Source organism: Pelodiscus sinensis, chromosome 12 (assembly GCF_049634645.1).
Source record: "Pelodiscus sinensis isolate JC-2024 chromosome 12, ASM4963464v1, whole genome shotgun sequence".
In the NCBI taxonomy this organism is placed as follows: Eukaryota; Metazoa; Chordata; order Testudines; family Trionychidae; genus Pelodiscus; species Pelodiscus sinensis.
Window position 1 is genome coordinate 3,733,272 of NC_134722.1, and position 15,052 is coordinate 3,748,323.

A 15,052-nucleotide genomic window follows, 5' to 3' on the forward strand; every position below is an offset into this window, starting at 1 on the left:
AGGATCATGGGCCTGTACGTGTCCATCGTGCTGGTGATCGGCAAGTTCGTGCGGGGCTTCTTCAGCGAGATCTCGCACTCCATCATGTTCGAGGAGCTGCCGTGCGTGGACCGCATCCTCAAGCTGTGCCAGGACATCTTCCTGGTGCGCGAGACCGGCGAGCTGGAGCTGGAGGAGGAGCTGTACGCCAAGCTCATCTTCCTCTACCGCTCGCCCGAGACCATGATCAAGTGGACACGGGAGAAGGAATAGCAGGGACCCGCCGTGATCGCTGCAGGCTGGGAGCCACGGGCCCTCCGGACCCCTGCAGCCTTAACCCAGCCCCGGGGGCTGCAGGCCTGAGTCAGCCCCGTCCCCTGGCCGGCCGGGGACACCAGCCCTGCCTGGGGGGCGGAGTGGTGCCCTGCGCCACCCGCAGGGGGAGCCTGGCCTTGTGCTTTTTAAAGGAAGTTTCTTAACTGCTTTACAACTTGTTCGGCCTTTCACGGCAGCTGGGGGCAGTGCCCGCTGGGTGGGGGGAGACGCCTGCCCGGCCCCACCTCAGTGCCTTGCTAGCGGCCGGGCTCTGGATCCCATTCAGCAGCTGCTCCTGCCCGGGGAAGATGATGGTCGTGGGCCCCCTGAACTCCCCGCTGCACCTGCCTCTCCACTCCTGCAGCGGCAACTCCCAGCCAGCCGGCCACGGTCAACTGGCCCAGCTGCTCGGTGCCCTGTGAAGCCGGTTGCGGTCACACTCCAAAGCAATACTCCTCCCCCAGCCGTGTACCGGCCAGCACCCCTGGGTGCAAGCAGGGGGCCCCGCTCGCCTGAGCTGGGCCTGCCTCTCCTCTGGCCTGCACCAGCGTACGGAGTCGCGCCGGCAGCTCCCAGGACTGGCCCCCTGCCAGCCACGGGGGTAGGGGTGTCGCTCCAGCTGGACTGTAGATTTTTTTAAAAATTCAAATACTTTATTTATACAGATCTCTAATAAAAGCCAAGCCAAGGCCTCTGCGCATGCCTGACTGGGGGGAGCCAGCAGCCTCTGCCCCTTGCTCCTGCCTGGAGCCGGCCTTCCCTGCCTGGGCACAAGGGCCCTGGCTGCTGCTTCCAGTGTGCTAAGCCGAGGAAGCTCCCAGTTATCCCTGCGGCTGCACAGACCAGAGGGGTCTCCTCCTGCAGAAGGGCAGGAACCAGCTTGCACCCCAAGCCCTGGGGCAGGGAGCAGCCCCCCAGCCCAGGAGGAGGGGAGGCCCTGGCACGGTGACCCGGGCCACCCCACTGCAGGAGCAGAGCCCCTAATATTGACTGGACTCCAGCCGCTGACACTTCTGCAGCACAGCCGCCTCGCTGGTCTCCTCCCTGGGGAGAGAGTCCGCCCTGCGCGGGCCCCATGGCGCACAGCTGGGCATGCGAGCCTGGCCGGGGGGGCAGCTGTGCACGGGGGGGGGGGGGGGGGGGAGTGTGAACGAATTCATTCCTCTTGGGAACAGCCTGCGGGAGGAGGCGGGGGAGCTCTCGCCCGGCCTCCCAGAGCCAGCCAGGGCTTGGAACAGGCTGGTCCCTCGCACTGGAGCAGGGCCCTGGGGTCTCGCGCCCAGGAGGGAGCCCTGACGGCCTGTCAGCTCTCACCCGGCGTCACAGCGTCGTCTTCCAGCAAGAACTCCTGGATCTGCTGCTTCATGGCGGCCCTGGAAAACCAGCAGCGGCTCAGAGCCAGCCCTGCCAGGCTGGGCGTGAGCTCCTGGCTGGGGCCCAGGCACCGGCCGGAGTCTGGACCTTCTAACTGCCCCTGCCAGGGACGGGAGTGGGATCCCAGCCCTGGGGGTCCGATGCCGGCCCATCCCCGTACCTGCGGCTGCGGCGCGCTGCCTCCGAGCGGACGTAGGGCGGGAGGCTCTCCAGGCAGGCCTGCAACAGAGCAGAGCGGTGGTGACGGGCTGCCCCCCGTGTCTCCCTTCCCGTGCTGCCAGCGTCTCCGCAGGCGCAGCAGGGACGGCACACGCAGCGCCGGGTGTCCCGCCCGCTCAGCCCTGGATGGGGCAGGGAACCTCTCCCCCCAGCAGCCATGTGGGCCAGGCCCTAGAGCAGGGCTGAGCTCTGAGGGCAGGAGAGGAGCAGCCCAGGGCTCACCGTGTCCTTGATGGTCAGCCGGCAGCCGTAGCAGAGCAGGGGCAGGAAGTCGGCCCTGAGGGGAGAAGGCAGAAGTGAGGCTTGTGGCCGGGGGCCAGTGCTCCCCCCGGATCCCCACCCCGCAGGCGCCGTGTGGGGAGCTGGCTGGGGGCCAGGGTGGCTGCAGCTCCGGCCGGGGCGCCCAGGTGGGGCCAGGAGGCCGCGTATGGCGCCTGGATCCCGGGCTGGGGGTTTGTCTGGGGAAGGCGCCTTACCGTGGGGCGGTCGCGTGCGTGCAGCAGCCTCTCTGCTCCGCTGCCCCCGCGCAGGCCCCTGGCCCGGCTGGCGACGCAGCCGGCGGCCTCTCCCCGGACAGCTGCTCCGAGACCAGGATGGCTTGCAGAGCCGAGCCCTCCTCTGCGCCAAGAGACAGGAGTCAGAGCCCCCGGCTGCTGCTCCCCACCCAGCACCCCGGGCAGGCCAGTGACCCCCGCCGGCAGAGCAAACCTCACCAGCCTGGCCTGCAGACGCCCCCCAGGCTGGGCACAGCCCGAGGCAAGTTCCCCGCAGGAGGGACCCTGTGATAACCAGGCCCTAGTTCAGCGGGGCCGAGGGGGCAAGAGGCTAGTCAGTCCCCCACACATGCCCGGTCTGCCCTGTGCCAGGCTGCATCTCCGGGCCCCCAGTGCCCCACCCACGGCCAGGGTCCCGCTTTGCTCCAGGGGAACGGCGAGGGGCCAGACCCCGCCGGGCAGGGAGCCGAGAGCAGCTGGCGCCTGGCTCTAGACCGGCTCAGGGGGATCCTGAGGGGCGGGCCGAGGGACCGGAGCCCTGCGGGGGCGGGCGGCGTCCCACCTACCCACGTTGGTGTCCAGGGTGCACAAGCACAGGAGGCAGCGCTCGGGCTCTGCCGCGCCGGGGGCAGGGCCGGCGTCTCCAGGGGCGGCGCTCAGCTTCTCGCCCGTCCTACAGGCCGCGGGGGACACACCGAGGTAAGTGCCGGGCAGTCAGAGCCGCGCCCCCAGCTCGTGCGGGCAAACGGGGCCTCTCCCTGCACCGCGGCCCGGGCTGCGCTGGGGCACGTCTCAAACCCGCCTGCCCCCCACACCTCCCTGCACCAGCCCCAGGCTCCCTGCTCCCGCCCCACAGCCCCTTCCCCACTCCTGGGCTGTATGCATGGTTCAGCCAGTGCCCCACCCCCCTCCAGGCCAGGCGCCCCGTGCAGCAGGGGGCGCTGCAGGCCTCTCTGCCCCAGCCACGGGGCGAGCCCTCACCGGTACACGGTGCTGACAGTGGAGGGGAACTCAGCCTGCAGCCCGTAGAGGAAGCGCTCGATCACCCGGTGGATGCTGGCCTTCTCCGGGGCCTGGGGGAGAAAGCCATATGGAGAATCCCTGCCCAGCGGGCCCCAGGCCTGTCCCCCCCCAGCAGAGCAGCTGGAGGGATGGAATCGGCGCCATGCGATGTCCGGGGGAGGGGCCGTTAGCCTGGTCTGCCGGTGCCTCCCCCAGTTGCGTGGGCCGGACCCAGCCTCTCTGCCCATCCCTGTCCGGGACGGCGGCAGGCAGGCCCGTCGGCGAGTGCCCTGTGGCTTAGGCGAGGCCCCGGCCGGCCAGCTGAGCCTGGAGCCAGGCTGGCCCAGCCCCGCGCTCTCCTACCCTGGTGTCCAAGGCAGGCGTGAGGACGGTGGGGACGCCGAAGAGGCGGTTGTAGAAGGCGATTTCCTTGGCGGAGTATTCCCGCATGGGCCGCACCACCAGCACGTCGCCATGGCGATCGTCCGAGAAGCCCTGCGGGGAGAGAAGGTGAGGGACCGGCCTGCCCTCCCGGCCAACGCCAGCCCCCCCGCGGGGCCGAGAGCTCGGGTCTGAGCACTGCCGGGCGCGCGCAGGCTGCTCAACGGCCCTTGGCTGCTCCGCCCTGGCTCCCGGGAGCAAGCCAAACCCCTCCGGCCTCCCGCTACCCCGTCTCCCTGCGGGGCGGGGGCACCGGGGGCACCTACGTGACCTCGGGGAGTCCATGCTGGAGCAGGGACTAGAGTCCCCCTTCCCAGCCTCTCGCTCTAACCAGTCAGCAACACTGCCTGCCCAAGGGAGCGGGGGCGGATCTCAGGCTGGGCGTGCGGCCTGGGCCGGGGCCGAGGCCGATCCCAGCAGGGTGAGGGTTTGTCTGGTTCCCTGCCCGGCCTCCTGCAAAGGGACACGTCAGGGGAAGAGGATCTGAGTCAGCAGAGGCCTCCTGCTGGGCCCCACAGGGCCCCACTGCTCCTGGCTGCAGCATCTCTGCTCCAGGTCTCCCACGGCTTTGAGACCACCTGAGGGTCCCAGTGTGCATCAGAGCAGCACCTCCCCACCAGCCTTTCCGGCCCTTGGCTCCCCGCTTGCCTGCATCGCCCAGGCCCGGAGCAGGGCTCAGCTGCTGTCTGCACAGTGGGCAAAGCAGGCCCTGGGATCCCCCTTGACAAGCAAGCAGGAGCCAGGGGCATAGGGACCACGCGCTGGAGCAGAGCGGCAGCCTGTCACGGCCAGGCGCTGGCCCCCAGCACTGGCTTCGTGGGAGGCAGAGACCCCCAAAGCACCTGGCTTGACCGCCCGTGGCCACGCGAGGGGATGTAACATCATCTGTCCCTTGTGGGGGGGAAACGTCCGGCCCGGTTCTCTCTCGCTGGCCTCCCAGTGCGGGGCGCGGCTGCCTACGCTGGGAGGGGCGGGCTGGTTTTACCGGTGCCCCTGCCGCGGCCTCGACGTTTCACCACGATCCTTCCACTGCGCGTGCGTGGGCACCCCTCCCACCCCCGCTCTCCTCCTGCTCCTGGGACAGGGCGAAAGAGCCGCTTCTTTCTCTGGCCGCTGCGCTGCTTCAAACGAGCCCTAAAAACCCGCGCTCTCCCAGGCGGCTTCCCGGGGGCTGGCGTTTCCCTAGCTCCACGCCCCGCTTCGGATCTGCAGGAAATGGGTTCGGTGTAATTGTAGGCCTGGCTTCCCGTCAGTTTCTAACTCGGTCTAGTGCTCGGAGCTCAGAGGGCCCCAGGAATTCCTGGGGTTTGGGCCTGGCCTGGGTCGCTGCCGGCGGTTCTGGTGCCCGTGGGGGCGGGGGGGGAAGGAGGGGAGAGCTGTGCAGCCCTGAGCATTCTCTGCGTGTGAAGCCAGTCCCCGAGCGCGTGGGAGCCGCAGGCTACGGGGACCGGAGCAGCCAGGCCCTTGCTGCCACTGTGGCTCCGCTTGCCCGACTGAAAGCCCTGGCTCGAGCACTCAGGGCAGCGGCATCTGTCCCAGCTCCAGCGTCTGCCGCTGCAGCTGAGAAATGTCAATTTCACGGGCAGGTAAACTCCCTTCCCGGGGAGCAGGGAGTGGAAACCGATCGGATCAGGAGCAGGGCAGCTCCCACGCCGCTCTGCTCTGAGGCCCATGTGCCCGAGAGGCCCGGAGGCTGCTGCAAAGCGGGGAAGGAGCAGCCCTTTGCTCGGTGCCCACGTGAGGGTTACACACGCAGCGGGCGCGCTCAGCACCACCACCGTCTCCCTCAGCCCCGACAGGCCTCATCTCGTGGCTGCCAAGACCCGGGCAGAGCAGAGAGGCCCATGGGAGCCATTGCCAGCAAGGGCTGAACCTGGGGGGGGGGTCCTGCCCCCAGCCCCCCTTCCCCCAGCCCAGCTGGTTGGCAGTGCTAGGCCCAAAGCCTCCGGCCGGGGAAAGGGGCTGACAGCGGAGTCCAGGTAAGGGGCGAATCTCACCCAGCTCTGACGCCTGCCCCCCACGGCCAGCACCTACTGTGTCCATGGCGAGGGAGGCTCCCCGTCCCAGCGAGAGGTTGGTCAGCAGCTTGACAGCCAGGCGGGTGCAGCTGTCTCCCATCAGGACCTTGGAGTAGCCCTGGGCCCTGGCCGTGTGCAGGATCAGGTGGGTCCTGAAGGAGAAGCCAGACGTGAGTGCGGGTTCCAGCCCTGGGCCCTGCGCAGCACCTCCCGGGCGCCAGCTGGCCCAGCGAGCCGCCCACCCAGCGGGCAGGGGGCCGGCAGAGCCCACTCCTCCTGGGGGGTCTCAAGGAGGGTGAGATGAGCAGGCTGGGCTTTCCCAAGGGGGCGCCAAGCCCCACTGACTTCCAAAGGCAGCTGGGTGCCCTGCCAACCCCCGCCTGGGCAGGCTAGTGAATGGGCAGAGCCCCAGAGCTCGCGGGGGGCTGGCCCAGAGCGCGAGGGCCATGGCAGGGAGCTGCGGCCCCACGGCTGCGAAGCAGTGCATGCTGGGATGGATCAGGACAGGGAAGAGCCCTCCCCTCCGGCGCAGGCTGAGCGCGAAGCGCGGAGCCTCGCTCCAGGGCCCCCCTCCTCCCAGCTCCCCGGCGGGGACTCACCGCAGGGCCTGCAGCAGCTCCTCCTTCGCCGTCAGCGTCTTCACAGAGCCAAAGAGCTGCAGCAGCTGCTCCGTCCGGGCTGCAGCCAGCGGCCTGGCTCCCCGCCCGCCCGGTGTCTCTGCTCCGGGCATGGCCCGCGTGCTGAGCTCCGCCAGCCGCTCCGGGGCTCCGCCCTCCGCCTGCCTGTGCTGGTGGATGAAGCTCTCCACCGCCTCCTTGTAGCTGGCCCCGGGGCCCGCAGGGCGGTGGGGCCCACGCTGCAGGACGGAGCCGGGCAAGTCGAACACCTGCATGGAGCAAGCAGGGGGACGGGACCCGTGAGCGCCTGCCTGGGGCCTCCGAGACCCCCACCCCCAGCAGCAAGATCGGGGCCTCGGGAGCTGGCAACACCCGGATCCCGGAGGAGCCCTGGGATTGGAAGTCAGGGCCACACTCCCACCCAGCTGCCTCTCCCATCACAGCCTCGTTGGCTCCCACTGCGCCCCACGCACCGAGTGCCACCCTGAGCAGGGGCCTTGGACAGCTCCAGCGGCTCCCAGCCCAGTGGGGGGCTCTGGGCCACGTGATCTCTTGCCCAGAAGGAGCCCCCAGCCCTGCCGTGCCTCTCCGCCCCAGCGCCGGCACCTCACCCTACCTCCTCCAGGCGGGCCAGGTGATACGGGAATCCCGAGGCGCGCAGGATGGCCTCCATCTGGAGCAGCGTCTCCTCTCGCTCAGCTGGGCTCTGCCCGCACACGGCTCCCTCTGAGCAGCACACAAGATACGCCGGACGGGGATTTAGCTGCCTTGCAGGGGAGACGTCTCCATCGTGGGGAGGGGACCCACCCACCCAACAGGCCTGCAGCCACTTCCACCCCCCTCACCAGCAAGCGGGGAGATGGGCCTCTCTTTCGGGAGGGCGCACAGGGCAGCTGGCCAGGGCCAGACGACTGCACACAATGGAGCAAGCTGCAGCCACCCTCCTCTGTAAGACAGGAGTGCAGACGGGCAGCCGTTGCCAGCATCTTCCGCCAGGCAGGACCATCTCCCGTGGGAGCTGGATTCGCGTGGGCTGCCCAGAGCCACGCTGCGGAACTGTACGTGAAAACGCCCCTCGCTCACACAGCACACGCCAATGCACGTTAGGCAGAGCACGCTGCACACGGGCACGGGGGCCAGGTACGAATATTACGCTCTTCCCACGACTCCGTGCATCCGGGTCACCTATCCCACAATGCCCTGAAAAGCTGAAGGCGGCTTTGGCACCCCAAAAGAAAAAACACGGCAGAGGCAAGATCCACGCATGTTCTGCCCGAGCACAGCTGGGGGGTCCCACCACTTGGAGGGCGACCAGCCGAACCAGGCTACGAGGCCAGCAAGTTAAGGGACTGGGACAAACGGACGGGCAGGATGCCAGTGGCGTGGGAAGAGCTCTGGAGCTTGCACGACCGTCCTCTAAAAGCCCCTCGCTGAATCGCGTCTGTTTCGGGGGGGTTGGTGTATGAACGTTGAAATGATTAATCGATAAACCTGGGGTATCAATTCATCCAAATGACTATGTGAAACCCTGCCCCCACCTTGTATCAGAGGCAGCAAGGGGGTGGGGGAAGGCAGGAGCTGCTGCTCGGGGGAGCAGCATGGGGGGAGAGGGAGAGGGAGGGAGCTCGGGGTGTAGGCTGCCCAGAGGCCACGTGCACACAACGGGCTGGGAGCAGAGCAGAGCTGAGTTACCGTCCACATAGATGATGCCTGGTACAAAACGCAGTTTCTTGGCTGTCTCCCGCCTCAGCCCCTAAGAGGAGAAATGGGAACGAGCCAGTTGGCCCCAGGCGCTGGGAAACGGACGTCGTGGTTACACGTCTTAGCGCATCCCCTGGCCTGGCAGACAGCAGGCCGGACTCTTATCCTGGCTGTCAGAGGCACCCACCGCCCCGGCAGAGATGGTGTCTTGCTACCGCCACAGCCGGACAGGAGCGGATTTTTCAGAGGGGCTGAAGGCCCCAGCCTCGCCCAGATGACTGTAGCCTTCACCAGATCATGCTTCGACACGGACGTGGCTGCTTCCACACCCCCATTGGACGCACCGCCGCAGGAACTGTGAGGGGGCTTGGCTGCCCCCCTCGCTTGGGCTTCCCTATGGGGCTGGGAGCGGCTGCTCTTCTAGGACGAAAGCGCAGGGCAGAAGCCACCCGCAGCGTTTGCACGAATACAATCTAGACGTGGGGGCCTACAGAAGCGCACGGCGCCCATCACCCCGCAGAGCAACGCTTTCCCCGCCACGAGCGCGACAGCCTCCTCTGATCCAGCCCCTACACCCCAGGCCTGCTCCTTCCATGCCCAACTGCTCTCTCTGGTCCTTCATGGCTAACCCGGCCCCAGGCTACGCCGCAGAGCAGATACCTCTTGGACTTGCCGAAGCATCGAGCTGGAGGCAGGGCCACCTGATAACGCAAGAAGGACCTGTTAGGGAGAGACGAGAGATGTACCCATTCATCTCTGCTTCCTTCTGGCCTTCCCACAGCCATCGCTTCCTGCGTCTGCCCCGCACTGGCCCTTTAAGGGTTAAACCCACCCCTGGGAGAGGGCTGGAGCCCTGGAGCCAGCAGCTGTGGCAGATGCAGCCAATCAGGGCCCAGCTGGGGCTGTATAAATGAAGGCTTCTGCAGGGGAAGGAAGTCTCATTCTTGCGGGGGCAGCAGGAAGGACTCGGCTGCCGGGGAAGCGAGAGGCTTCCTGACACCAAGCAGGGCTGGGGAAGCTCTGGCCAGATGAGCTCCTAGGTGCAGGGCCTGAGACAAGGCCTGAGGGCGCTAGGGAGGCAGCCAGGGCTGCAGAAGGTCCACATGCCCCTGAAACGAGGGGCCCTTTCAGCTGCATTGCCCCTGAGGTAAGAGGCTAAATGACGACCGGCAACAGGGTTACTGAGGCAAGTGGGCATAGCAGGTTGGGGGTTCCCTGAAGGGAAGGACCCCAGAGTGTGGGGCCCTGCAGCAGGGCAGTATCCAGAGGGGAGGGCACCATGGTCTGGGAAGGATGTGGGTCCAAACAAAGGTAACGGCAGGTGAGACACCAGCCAGAAGGGGGCGCTCCAGTGCTGACTCCTTGAGCAACCCACCGGAGGCGCGGTGGCGGGAATCCGCACCCGTTACGTTCCCCGCCACAGGCAGCGACTCTACCTTCTCTCCTGGGAAAATGGCACGATTCTTCCCAAGCGTCGCACGGAACTTGTGAACAAAATAGTCCCTGAAACAGGCCCTTGGGGAACAAACAGGCACGTAAGTAGGGAGACCCTACAATCCCCCCCGGACGCGAGAGACCAGCCTTGGCAGGCAGCACCACAGGGCGCCAGACACCTGCCTCTCGCTGCTAATAAAGCTTTGATTTCTGCACAGGGCAACTGGGGGGCACAGTGAGCTGTGGGGTACCCTGACGTCAGGCAATAAGTCCCCCTTAATATTTCATCAATTAGCTTTTTCTGTCTGAGAGCACGGCTGCTTCAGTTGGGGGACAGCAATCTGTGGAGCTCCGTTTTAAAAGCTAATCCAACAAAACTGGTTTGCTAGACTAGATCCTTCTCTAGGCTGTGTCTACACTGGCCGCGTGTTCTTGTGCAAGTAAACCGACGTTCTAATGTATGAAATCAGGGCTTCTTGCGCCAGAACTCTGACGCTCCCGCTCAGGAAGAAGCCCTTTAGCACAAGAGCTCTTCCACAATAGGCCAGTGCAGTGTAGACAGGCAACATGAATTTCTCGCGCGAGAAAGCCCTATGGTTAAAATGGCCATCAGAGCTTTCTTGCGCAAGAGAGCATCTCCACTGCCATGGATGCTCTTGCGCACAAGCACATGGCATTGTAGATGTGCTCTTGTGGAAGAGTTCTTGCGCAAGAAGCTGCCAGTGTAGATGTAGGCCTATTGTGTTTTCTGAGCCAAAACACTTCAACATTAAAAAGCCCAAGGAAGAAAAAGTTCAGTTGTATAGACAGGTATTAATTTAAAAGGATTTGCTATTTGTTTAATGGTCCAGTTAAATCCGACACAAGGAGGGGTAGCTCAGAGCTGTCAGCGTACAAGTGAGTACGACGGACAGAAGACCACACCTGCAAAGAATACAGGCATGCAGATCTGAGCATTCACGCTGCTAACTGCAACCACAATTCCAACCACTTGTTGGCATGCAGATGTATGCTCAAGTCACAGTAAAAGTGGCGAGGAGTCCTGTGGCACCTTATAGACTAACCAAAGTGTTGGAGCATAAGCTTTCGTGGGCAAAGACCCACTTCGTCAGATGCATGTCGTGGAAATTTCCAGAGGCAGGTATAAATATCCAGGCCAGAATCAAGCTAGAGAAGACGAGGTGGATCCAATCAGGGAGGATGAGGCCCACTTCTAGCAGCTGATCTGGAGGTGTGAATTCCAAGAGAGCAGAAGCTGCTTTTGTAGTTAGCGAGCCATTCACAGTCTTTGTTTAATCCAGAGTTGATTGTGTCAAACTTGCAGATGAACTAGCTCAGCAGTTTCTCTTTGAAGTCTGGTCCTGAAGTTTTTTTGCTGCAGGATGGCTACCTTTAGATCTGCAATTGTGTGTCCAGGGAGATTGAAGTGTCTCCTACAGGTTTTTGTATGTTGCCATTCCTAATATCTGATTTGTGTCCATTGATTCTTTTATGTAGGGACTGTCCAGTTTGGCCGATGTATATAGCAGTGGGGCATTGTTGGCACATGATAGCGTATATTATGTTAGCAGATGTGCAGGAGAATGAACCAGTGACAGTATGGCTGATCTGGTTAGGTCCTGTGATGGTGTTGCTGGTGTATATATGTGGGCAGAGTTGGCACCGAGGTTTGTTGCATGGATTGGGTCCTGAGTTAGAGTTATTATGGTGCAGTGTGTAGTTGCTGGTGAGAATATGCTTCAGGTTGGCGGGTTGTCTGTGGGCGAGGACTGGCCTGCCTCCCAAGGCCTGTGAAAGCGAGGGATCATTGTCCAGGATGGGTTGTAGATCACTAATGATGCGTTGGAGAGGTTTTAGCTGAGGACTGTAGGTGTTGGCCAGTGGTGTTCTGTTGGTTTCTTTCTTGGGCTTGTCCCGTAGCAGGAGGCTTCTGGGTACACGTCTGGCTCTGTTAATCTGTCTTCTCACTTCCTCGTGTGGGTATTGTAGTTTACAGAATGCTTGTTGAAGATCTTGTAGGTGTAGGTCTCTGTCTGAGGGGTTGGAGCAAATGCGGTTGTACCTCAGTGCTTGGCTGTAAACAATGGATCGTGTGGTGTGTCCGGGATAGAAGCTGGAGGCATGCAGATAAGCACAGCAGTCGGCAGGATTTCAGTATAAGGTTGTTGTTTATGTGACCGTCACTTATTTGCACCGTGGTGTCCAGGAAATGGACCTCCCGTGTAGACTGGTCCATACTGAGGTTGATGGTGGGGTGGAAGCTGTTGAAATCGTGGTGAAATTCTTCCAGAGTCTCCTTCCCATGGGTCCAGATGATGAAGATGTCATTGATGTAGCGTAGGTAGAGAAGGGGTGTAAGCGGACGAGAGCTGAGGAAGCGTTGTTCTAGGTCAGCCATAAAAATGTTGGCGTATTGTGGGGCCATGTGGGTGCCCATAGCAGTGCCACTGGTCTGGAGGTATATGTTGTCACCAAATCTGAAATAGTTGTGTGTGAGGATAAAGTTGCAGAGCTCAGCCACCAGTTGTGCTGGGGTATCCTCAAGGATACTGTTCCTGACAGCTTGTATTCAATCTACATGTGCAATGTTAGTGTAGAGAGCCTCTACATCCATGGGGGCTAGGATGGTGTTTTCTGGAAGATCACCTATGCATTGTAGTTTTCTCAGGAAATCAGTAGTGTCACGGAGGTAACTGGGAGTGCTGGTGGCGTAGGGTCTGAGCAGAGAGTCTACATATCCAGACAGTCCTTCAGTGAGAGTGCCAATGCCCAAGACGATGGGACGTCCGGGATTTCCAGGTTTGTGGATCTTGGGTAACAGATAGAACAACCCTGGTCGGGGCTCTAAGGATGTGCTGATTTGTTCCTGTGCTAACTACAAAAGCAGCTTCTCCTCTCTTGGAATTCACACCTCCAGATCAGCTACTAGAAGTGGGCCTCATCCTCCCTGATTGGATCCACCTCATCATCTCTAGCCTGATCCTGGCCTGCATATTTATTCCTGCCTCTGGAAATTTCCACTACATGCATCTGACGAAGTGGGTCTTTGACCACGAAAGCTTATGTTCCTACACTTCAGTTAGTCTATAAGGTACCACAGGACTCCTCGCCGCTTTTGCAGATTCAGACTAACACGGCTACTCCTCTGATACGAGTCACAGTAATTCATGTATAAATTGCCTCTGCAACTGGAAAACCTGGCCTGCACAGCTCAAATCAGAGAACACTAGAACTGGAAGGGACCGTGAGAGGTCATCAAGTCCAGTCCCCTGCCCTCATGGCAGGACCAAGCACCATTTAGAATATCCCTGACAGGTGTCTGTCTAACCTGCTCTGAAACATCTCCAGAGATGGGGATTCCACAGCCTCCCTAGACAACTTATTCCAGTGTTTAACCACCCTGACAGGCAGGAAGTTTTTCCTAATGTCCAACCTAAACCTCCCTTGCTGCAGTTTAAGCCCAGCAATGAGCCAACAATGTCTGTTTATGTATATTGGACAAACTTCTCAGACACTTCACCAAAGAATCAATGCACACAAAACAGACATCAAACAGTTTCACAAAGAAAAATGTTTCTTGCCATTTCAACCAGAATGGGTGTTTTATCTTCATGCTGCTTCAAAGAGATTTTAACACAAGACTTCAAAGAGAAGCTCTGAACTGTCATTCATGCTTAAAGCCAACACTTTTACGAATGGGCCTTAACAAAGATGCTAATTATCTTACCCATTATAGAGATAGCGTCCCCAATTATCACCTCTAATATCATTATCTCATAGACATTAACCTCCCCCCCATCCCTCCTCTGTTCTAAAATCTGATTTGTCTATTTTATGTGTTCACTTTTGTTTGTATCTCTTTGGTATATATGGTCATACCATTTTTCTTCCACAATTTGATCTGAGGAAGTGGGTCTGGCCCATGAAAGCGCATCACCTAATAAACCATCTTGTAAGTCTTTAAAGTGCTGCATAGTCCTGTATTTTGTTTCATCAAGACCAGACTAACACGGCTACATTTCTATTACTTCCCATTCTGTATGTGTGAGACTGATTGTTCCTTCCTAAGTGGAGCACTTTGCATTTGTCCTTAGTAAACTTCATCCTGTTTACCTCAGATTCTATTTCCAAGATTCATATAAAAAGGACGAGGCAGATCAGATCTTTCTCTTACAAATTAAGAAAAAACAAGTGAATCGTCCTCATTGCCTATGCTCACCTGCATTTACCCATCACTAGGGCCTCACATCACAATACCTTTTGCATGATGGGGTCTTTACAGAAGCAAAGATGCAAATCTGATGTAAGGGCTTTTTGCAGCAACACGCCACGCTCCTGAATGAGTATGGTTTGTTGCACACAACTGGGGTGCACTTTATTAGCTGGCTTGATTTGAATCTCTCTTGCAATCTGTATGCTAAACAATCCTCTTTCAAATAGATTTATACAGATCAGCAAAGGAGGTTCTAAAGATAGGAATGCTCCGAGCATTTCAACAGGGTGTCCTCTTGCAAATCACCCCAGCTATTTCTTTCCTAGCCAACTTACTTGCAAAAGGCATCTCCAACGCGAATGACTAACACAGGGGAGGCCTCCTTGCACTTCATGCACTTCTGCGCCCCACTAGGGAAAGAGACAGAAAACACAGCATTTGAGGGACCAACCTCAAGCAAAGAGCTCTGCAGGCTGCTGTCAGCTTGTTTAAATCTTGTAGCTATACCAGGTGCCTTGTAAATATGGGCTAGAAAATACTATGCAACACCATGGGATTTTTCTGAGGAGTTCATTTGGGATCAGTGCAAGAACTAAAGCGACTGAATGCTGTGTGCACAGGGGAGGGGGCAGTGACCGAGCAGTGAAAGGTTACCCCGTACTGGACTGAGCCCCTGCCCTCTCCAAGGATGTAAATCTCACTGCACAAGTCAACTAGGCTGAGACCAGTTTCCAAAGCCTAAACCCAGAGGCCCCGGTTCACGCTGCGGGTGCAGCAGGCAGCTGGGCCCTGCCAGTTCAATTCCCCCCCCGGCCGAAGGGCCCCGGGGCGGGTCAATGGGCCCTGGGGGGCGGGGCCCTAGGGATGTGAAATCCCCTGGATCGCTTAACGGCGGCCACGTCCCGTTCAGCCAGGGAACGGGGAACAGGCGGGGGGGCCGCTCCAGCCGGGGGGGGGCACCCGGTCCGCACGGGCCCGGCGGGGGCCCCCCCTTCACCGGGCCCGGCGGGGGGCGCTTGCCCGCTGCCATTCAGCGCCCTGCCCCCCCCCCGGGGGCGCCGCTGGCTCGGCCCCACCCCCTCCCCGCGCTCACGTGACGCGGGGCCGCCCCGGCGGCTGCCGGCAGCCCCCGTACTCCTCCTGCGCCTGGCACATGGCTCCCGGGCGGCGGCGGCGGCGGCGGCGCGGCCCACGTGACGCGCCGCGCCGCTTCCGGCGCGCCCCTTCTGCGTCACGCGCCGGGAG

General features: G+C 61.1%; 2 protein-coding genes across 9 annotated transcripts in view; one reads left to right on the forward strand and one right to left on the reverse strand.

The window, feature by feature from the left end:
* Positions 1 to 984, forward strand: part of PIEZO1 (piezo type mechanosensitive ion channel component 1 (Er blood group)) — a 99,919-nt gene extending 98,935 nt beyond the window's left edge. For all 5 annotated transcript variants that reach the window (XM_075939877.1, XM_075939874.1, XM_075939875.1 and 2 more), the window contains one exon: positions 3 to 984. In XM_075939877.1, coding sequence (XP_075795992.1) covers positions 3 to 252 — 250 coding nt within the window. In that variant the 3' untranslated portion in view covers positions 253 to 984. The remainder of the gene's footprint in view (positions 1 to 2) is intronic.
* Positions 926 to 15,032, reverse strand: CTU2 (cytosolic thiouridylase subunit 2). 4 transcript variants are annotated; one of them, XM_075939880.1, is made up of 16 exons: positions 14,901 to 15,018; positions 14,143 to 14,217; positions 9,597 to 9,675; positions 8,821 to 8,861; positions 8,152 to 8,212; positions 7,305 to 7,405; positions 7,076 to 7,185; positions 6,442 to 6,728; positions 5,859 to 5,994; positions 3,747 to 3,878; positions 3,363 to 3,454; positions 2,948 to 3,054; positions 2,364 to 2,505; positions 2,110 to 2,164; positions 1,829 to 1,887; positions 926 to 1,667 (listed from the first exon to the last, which is right to left on the reverse strand). In XM_075939880.1, the coding sequence occupies exons 2-16, from the start codon at positions 14,153 to 14,155 to the stop codon at positions 1,598 to 1,600; spliced, it is 1,485 nt and encodes a 494-aa protein (XP_075795995.1). In that variant the 5' UTR covers positions 14,156 to 14,217; positions 14,901 to 15,018; the 3' UTR covers positions 926 to 1,597. The 4 variants fall into 4 exon arrangements, 3 of the variants coding, with proteins under 3 accessions (XP_075795995.1, XP_075795998.1, XP_075795996.1); XM_075939883.1 differs by lacking the exon at positions 7,305 to 7,405 and having other exon boundaries at positions 8,821 to 8,880; positions 14,901 to 14,982; XM_075939881.1 differs by lacking the exons at positions 7,305 to 7,405; positions 14,901 to 15,018 and having other exon boundaries at positions 14,143 to 14,194.
* Positions 15,033 to 15,052: the final 20 nt, after the last annotated feature.

Excerpts from the sequence above, each read along its gene's own strand:
- CTU2 (XM_075939883.1), bottom strand. The coding sequence starts at position 14,962 with ATGTGCCAGGCGCAGGAGGAGTACGGGGGCTGCCGGCAGCCGCCGGGG. Across the intron at positions 8,213-8,820 it reads TGCTTCGGCAAGTCCAAGAG|GGGCTGAGGCGGGAGACAGC; the intron begins GTATCTGCTCTG and ends TTCTCCTCTTAG. Across the intron at positions 2,506-2,947 it reads CACCCTGGACACCAACGTGG|AGGAGGGCTCGGCTCTGCAA; the intron begins GTAGGTGGGACG and ends CTCTTGGCGCAG.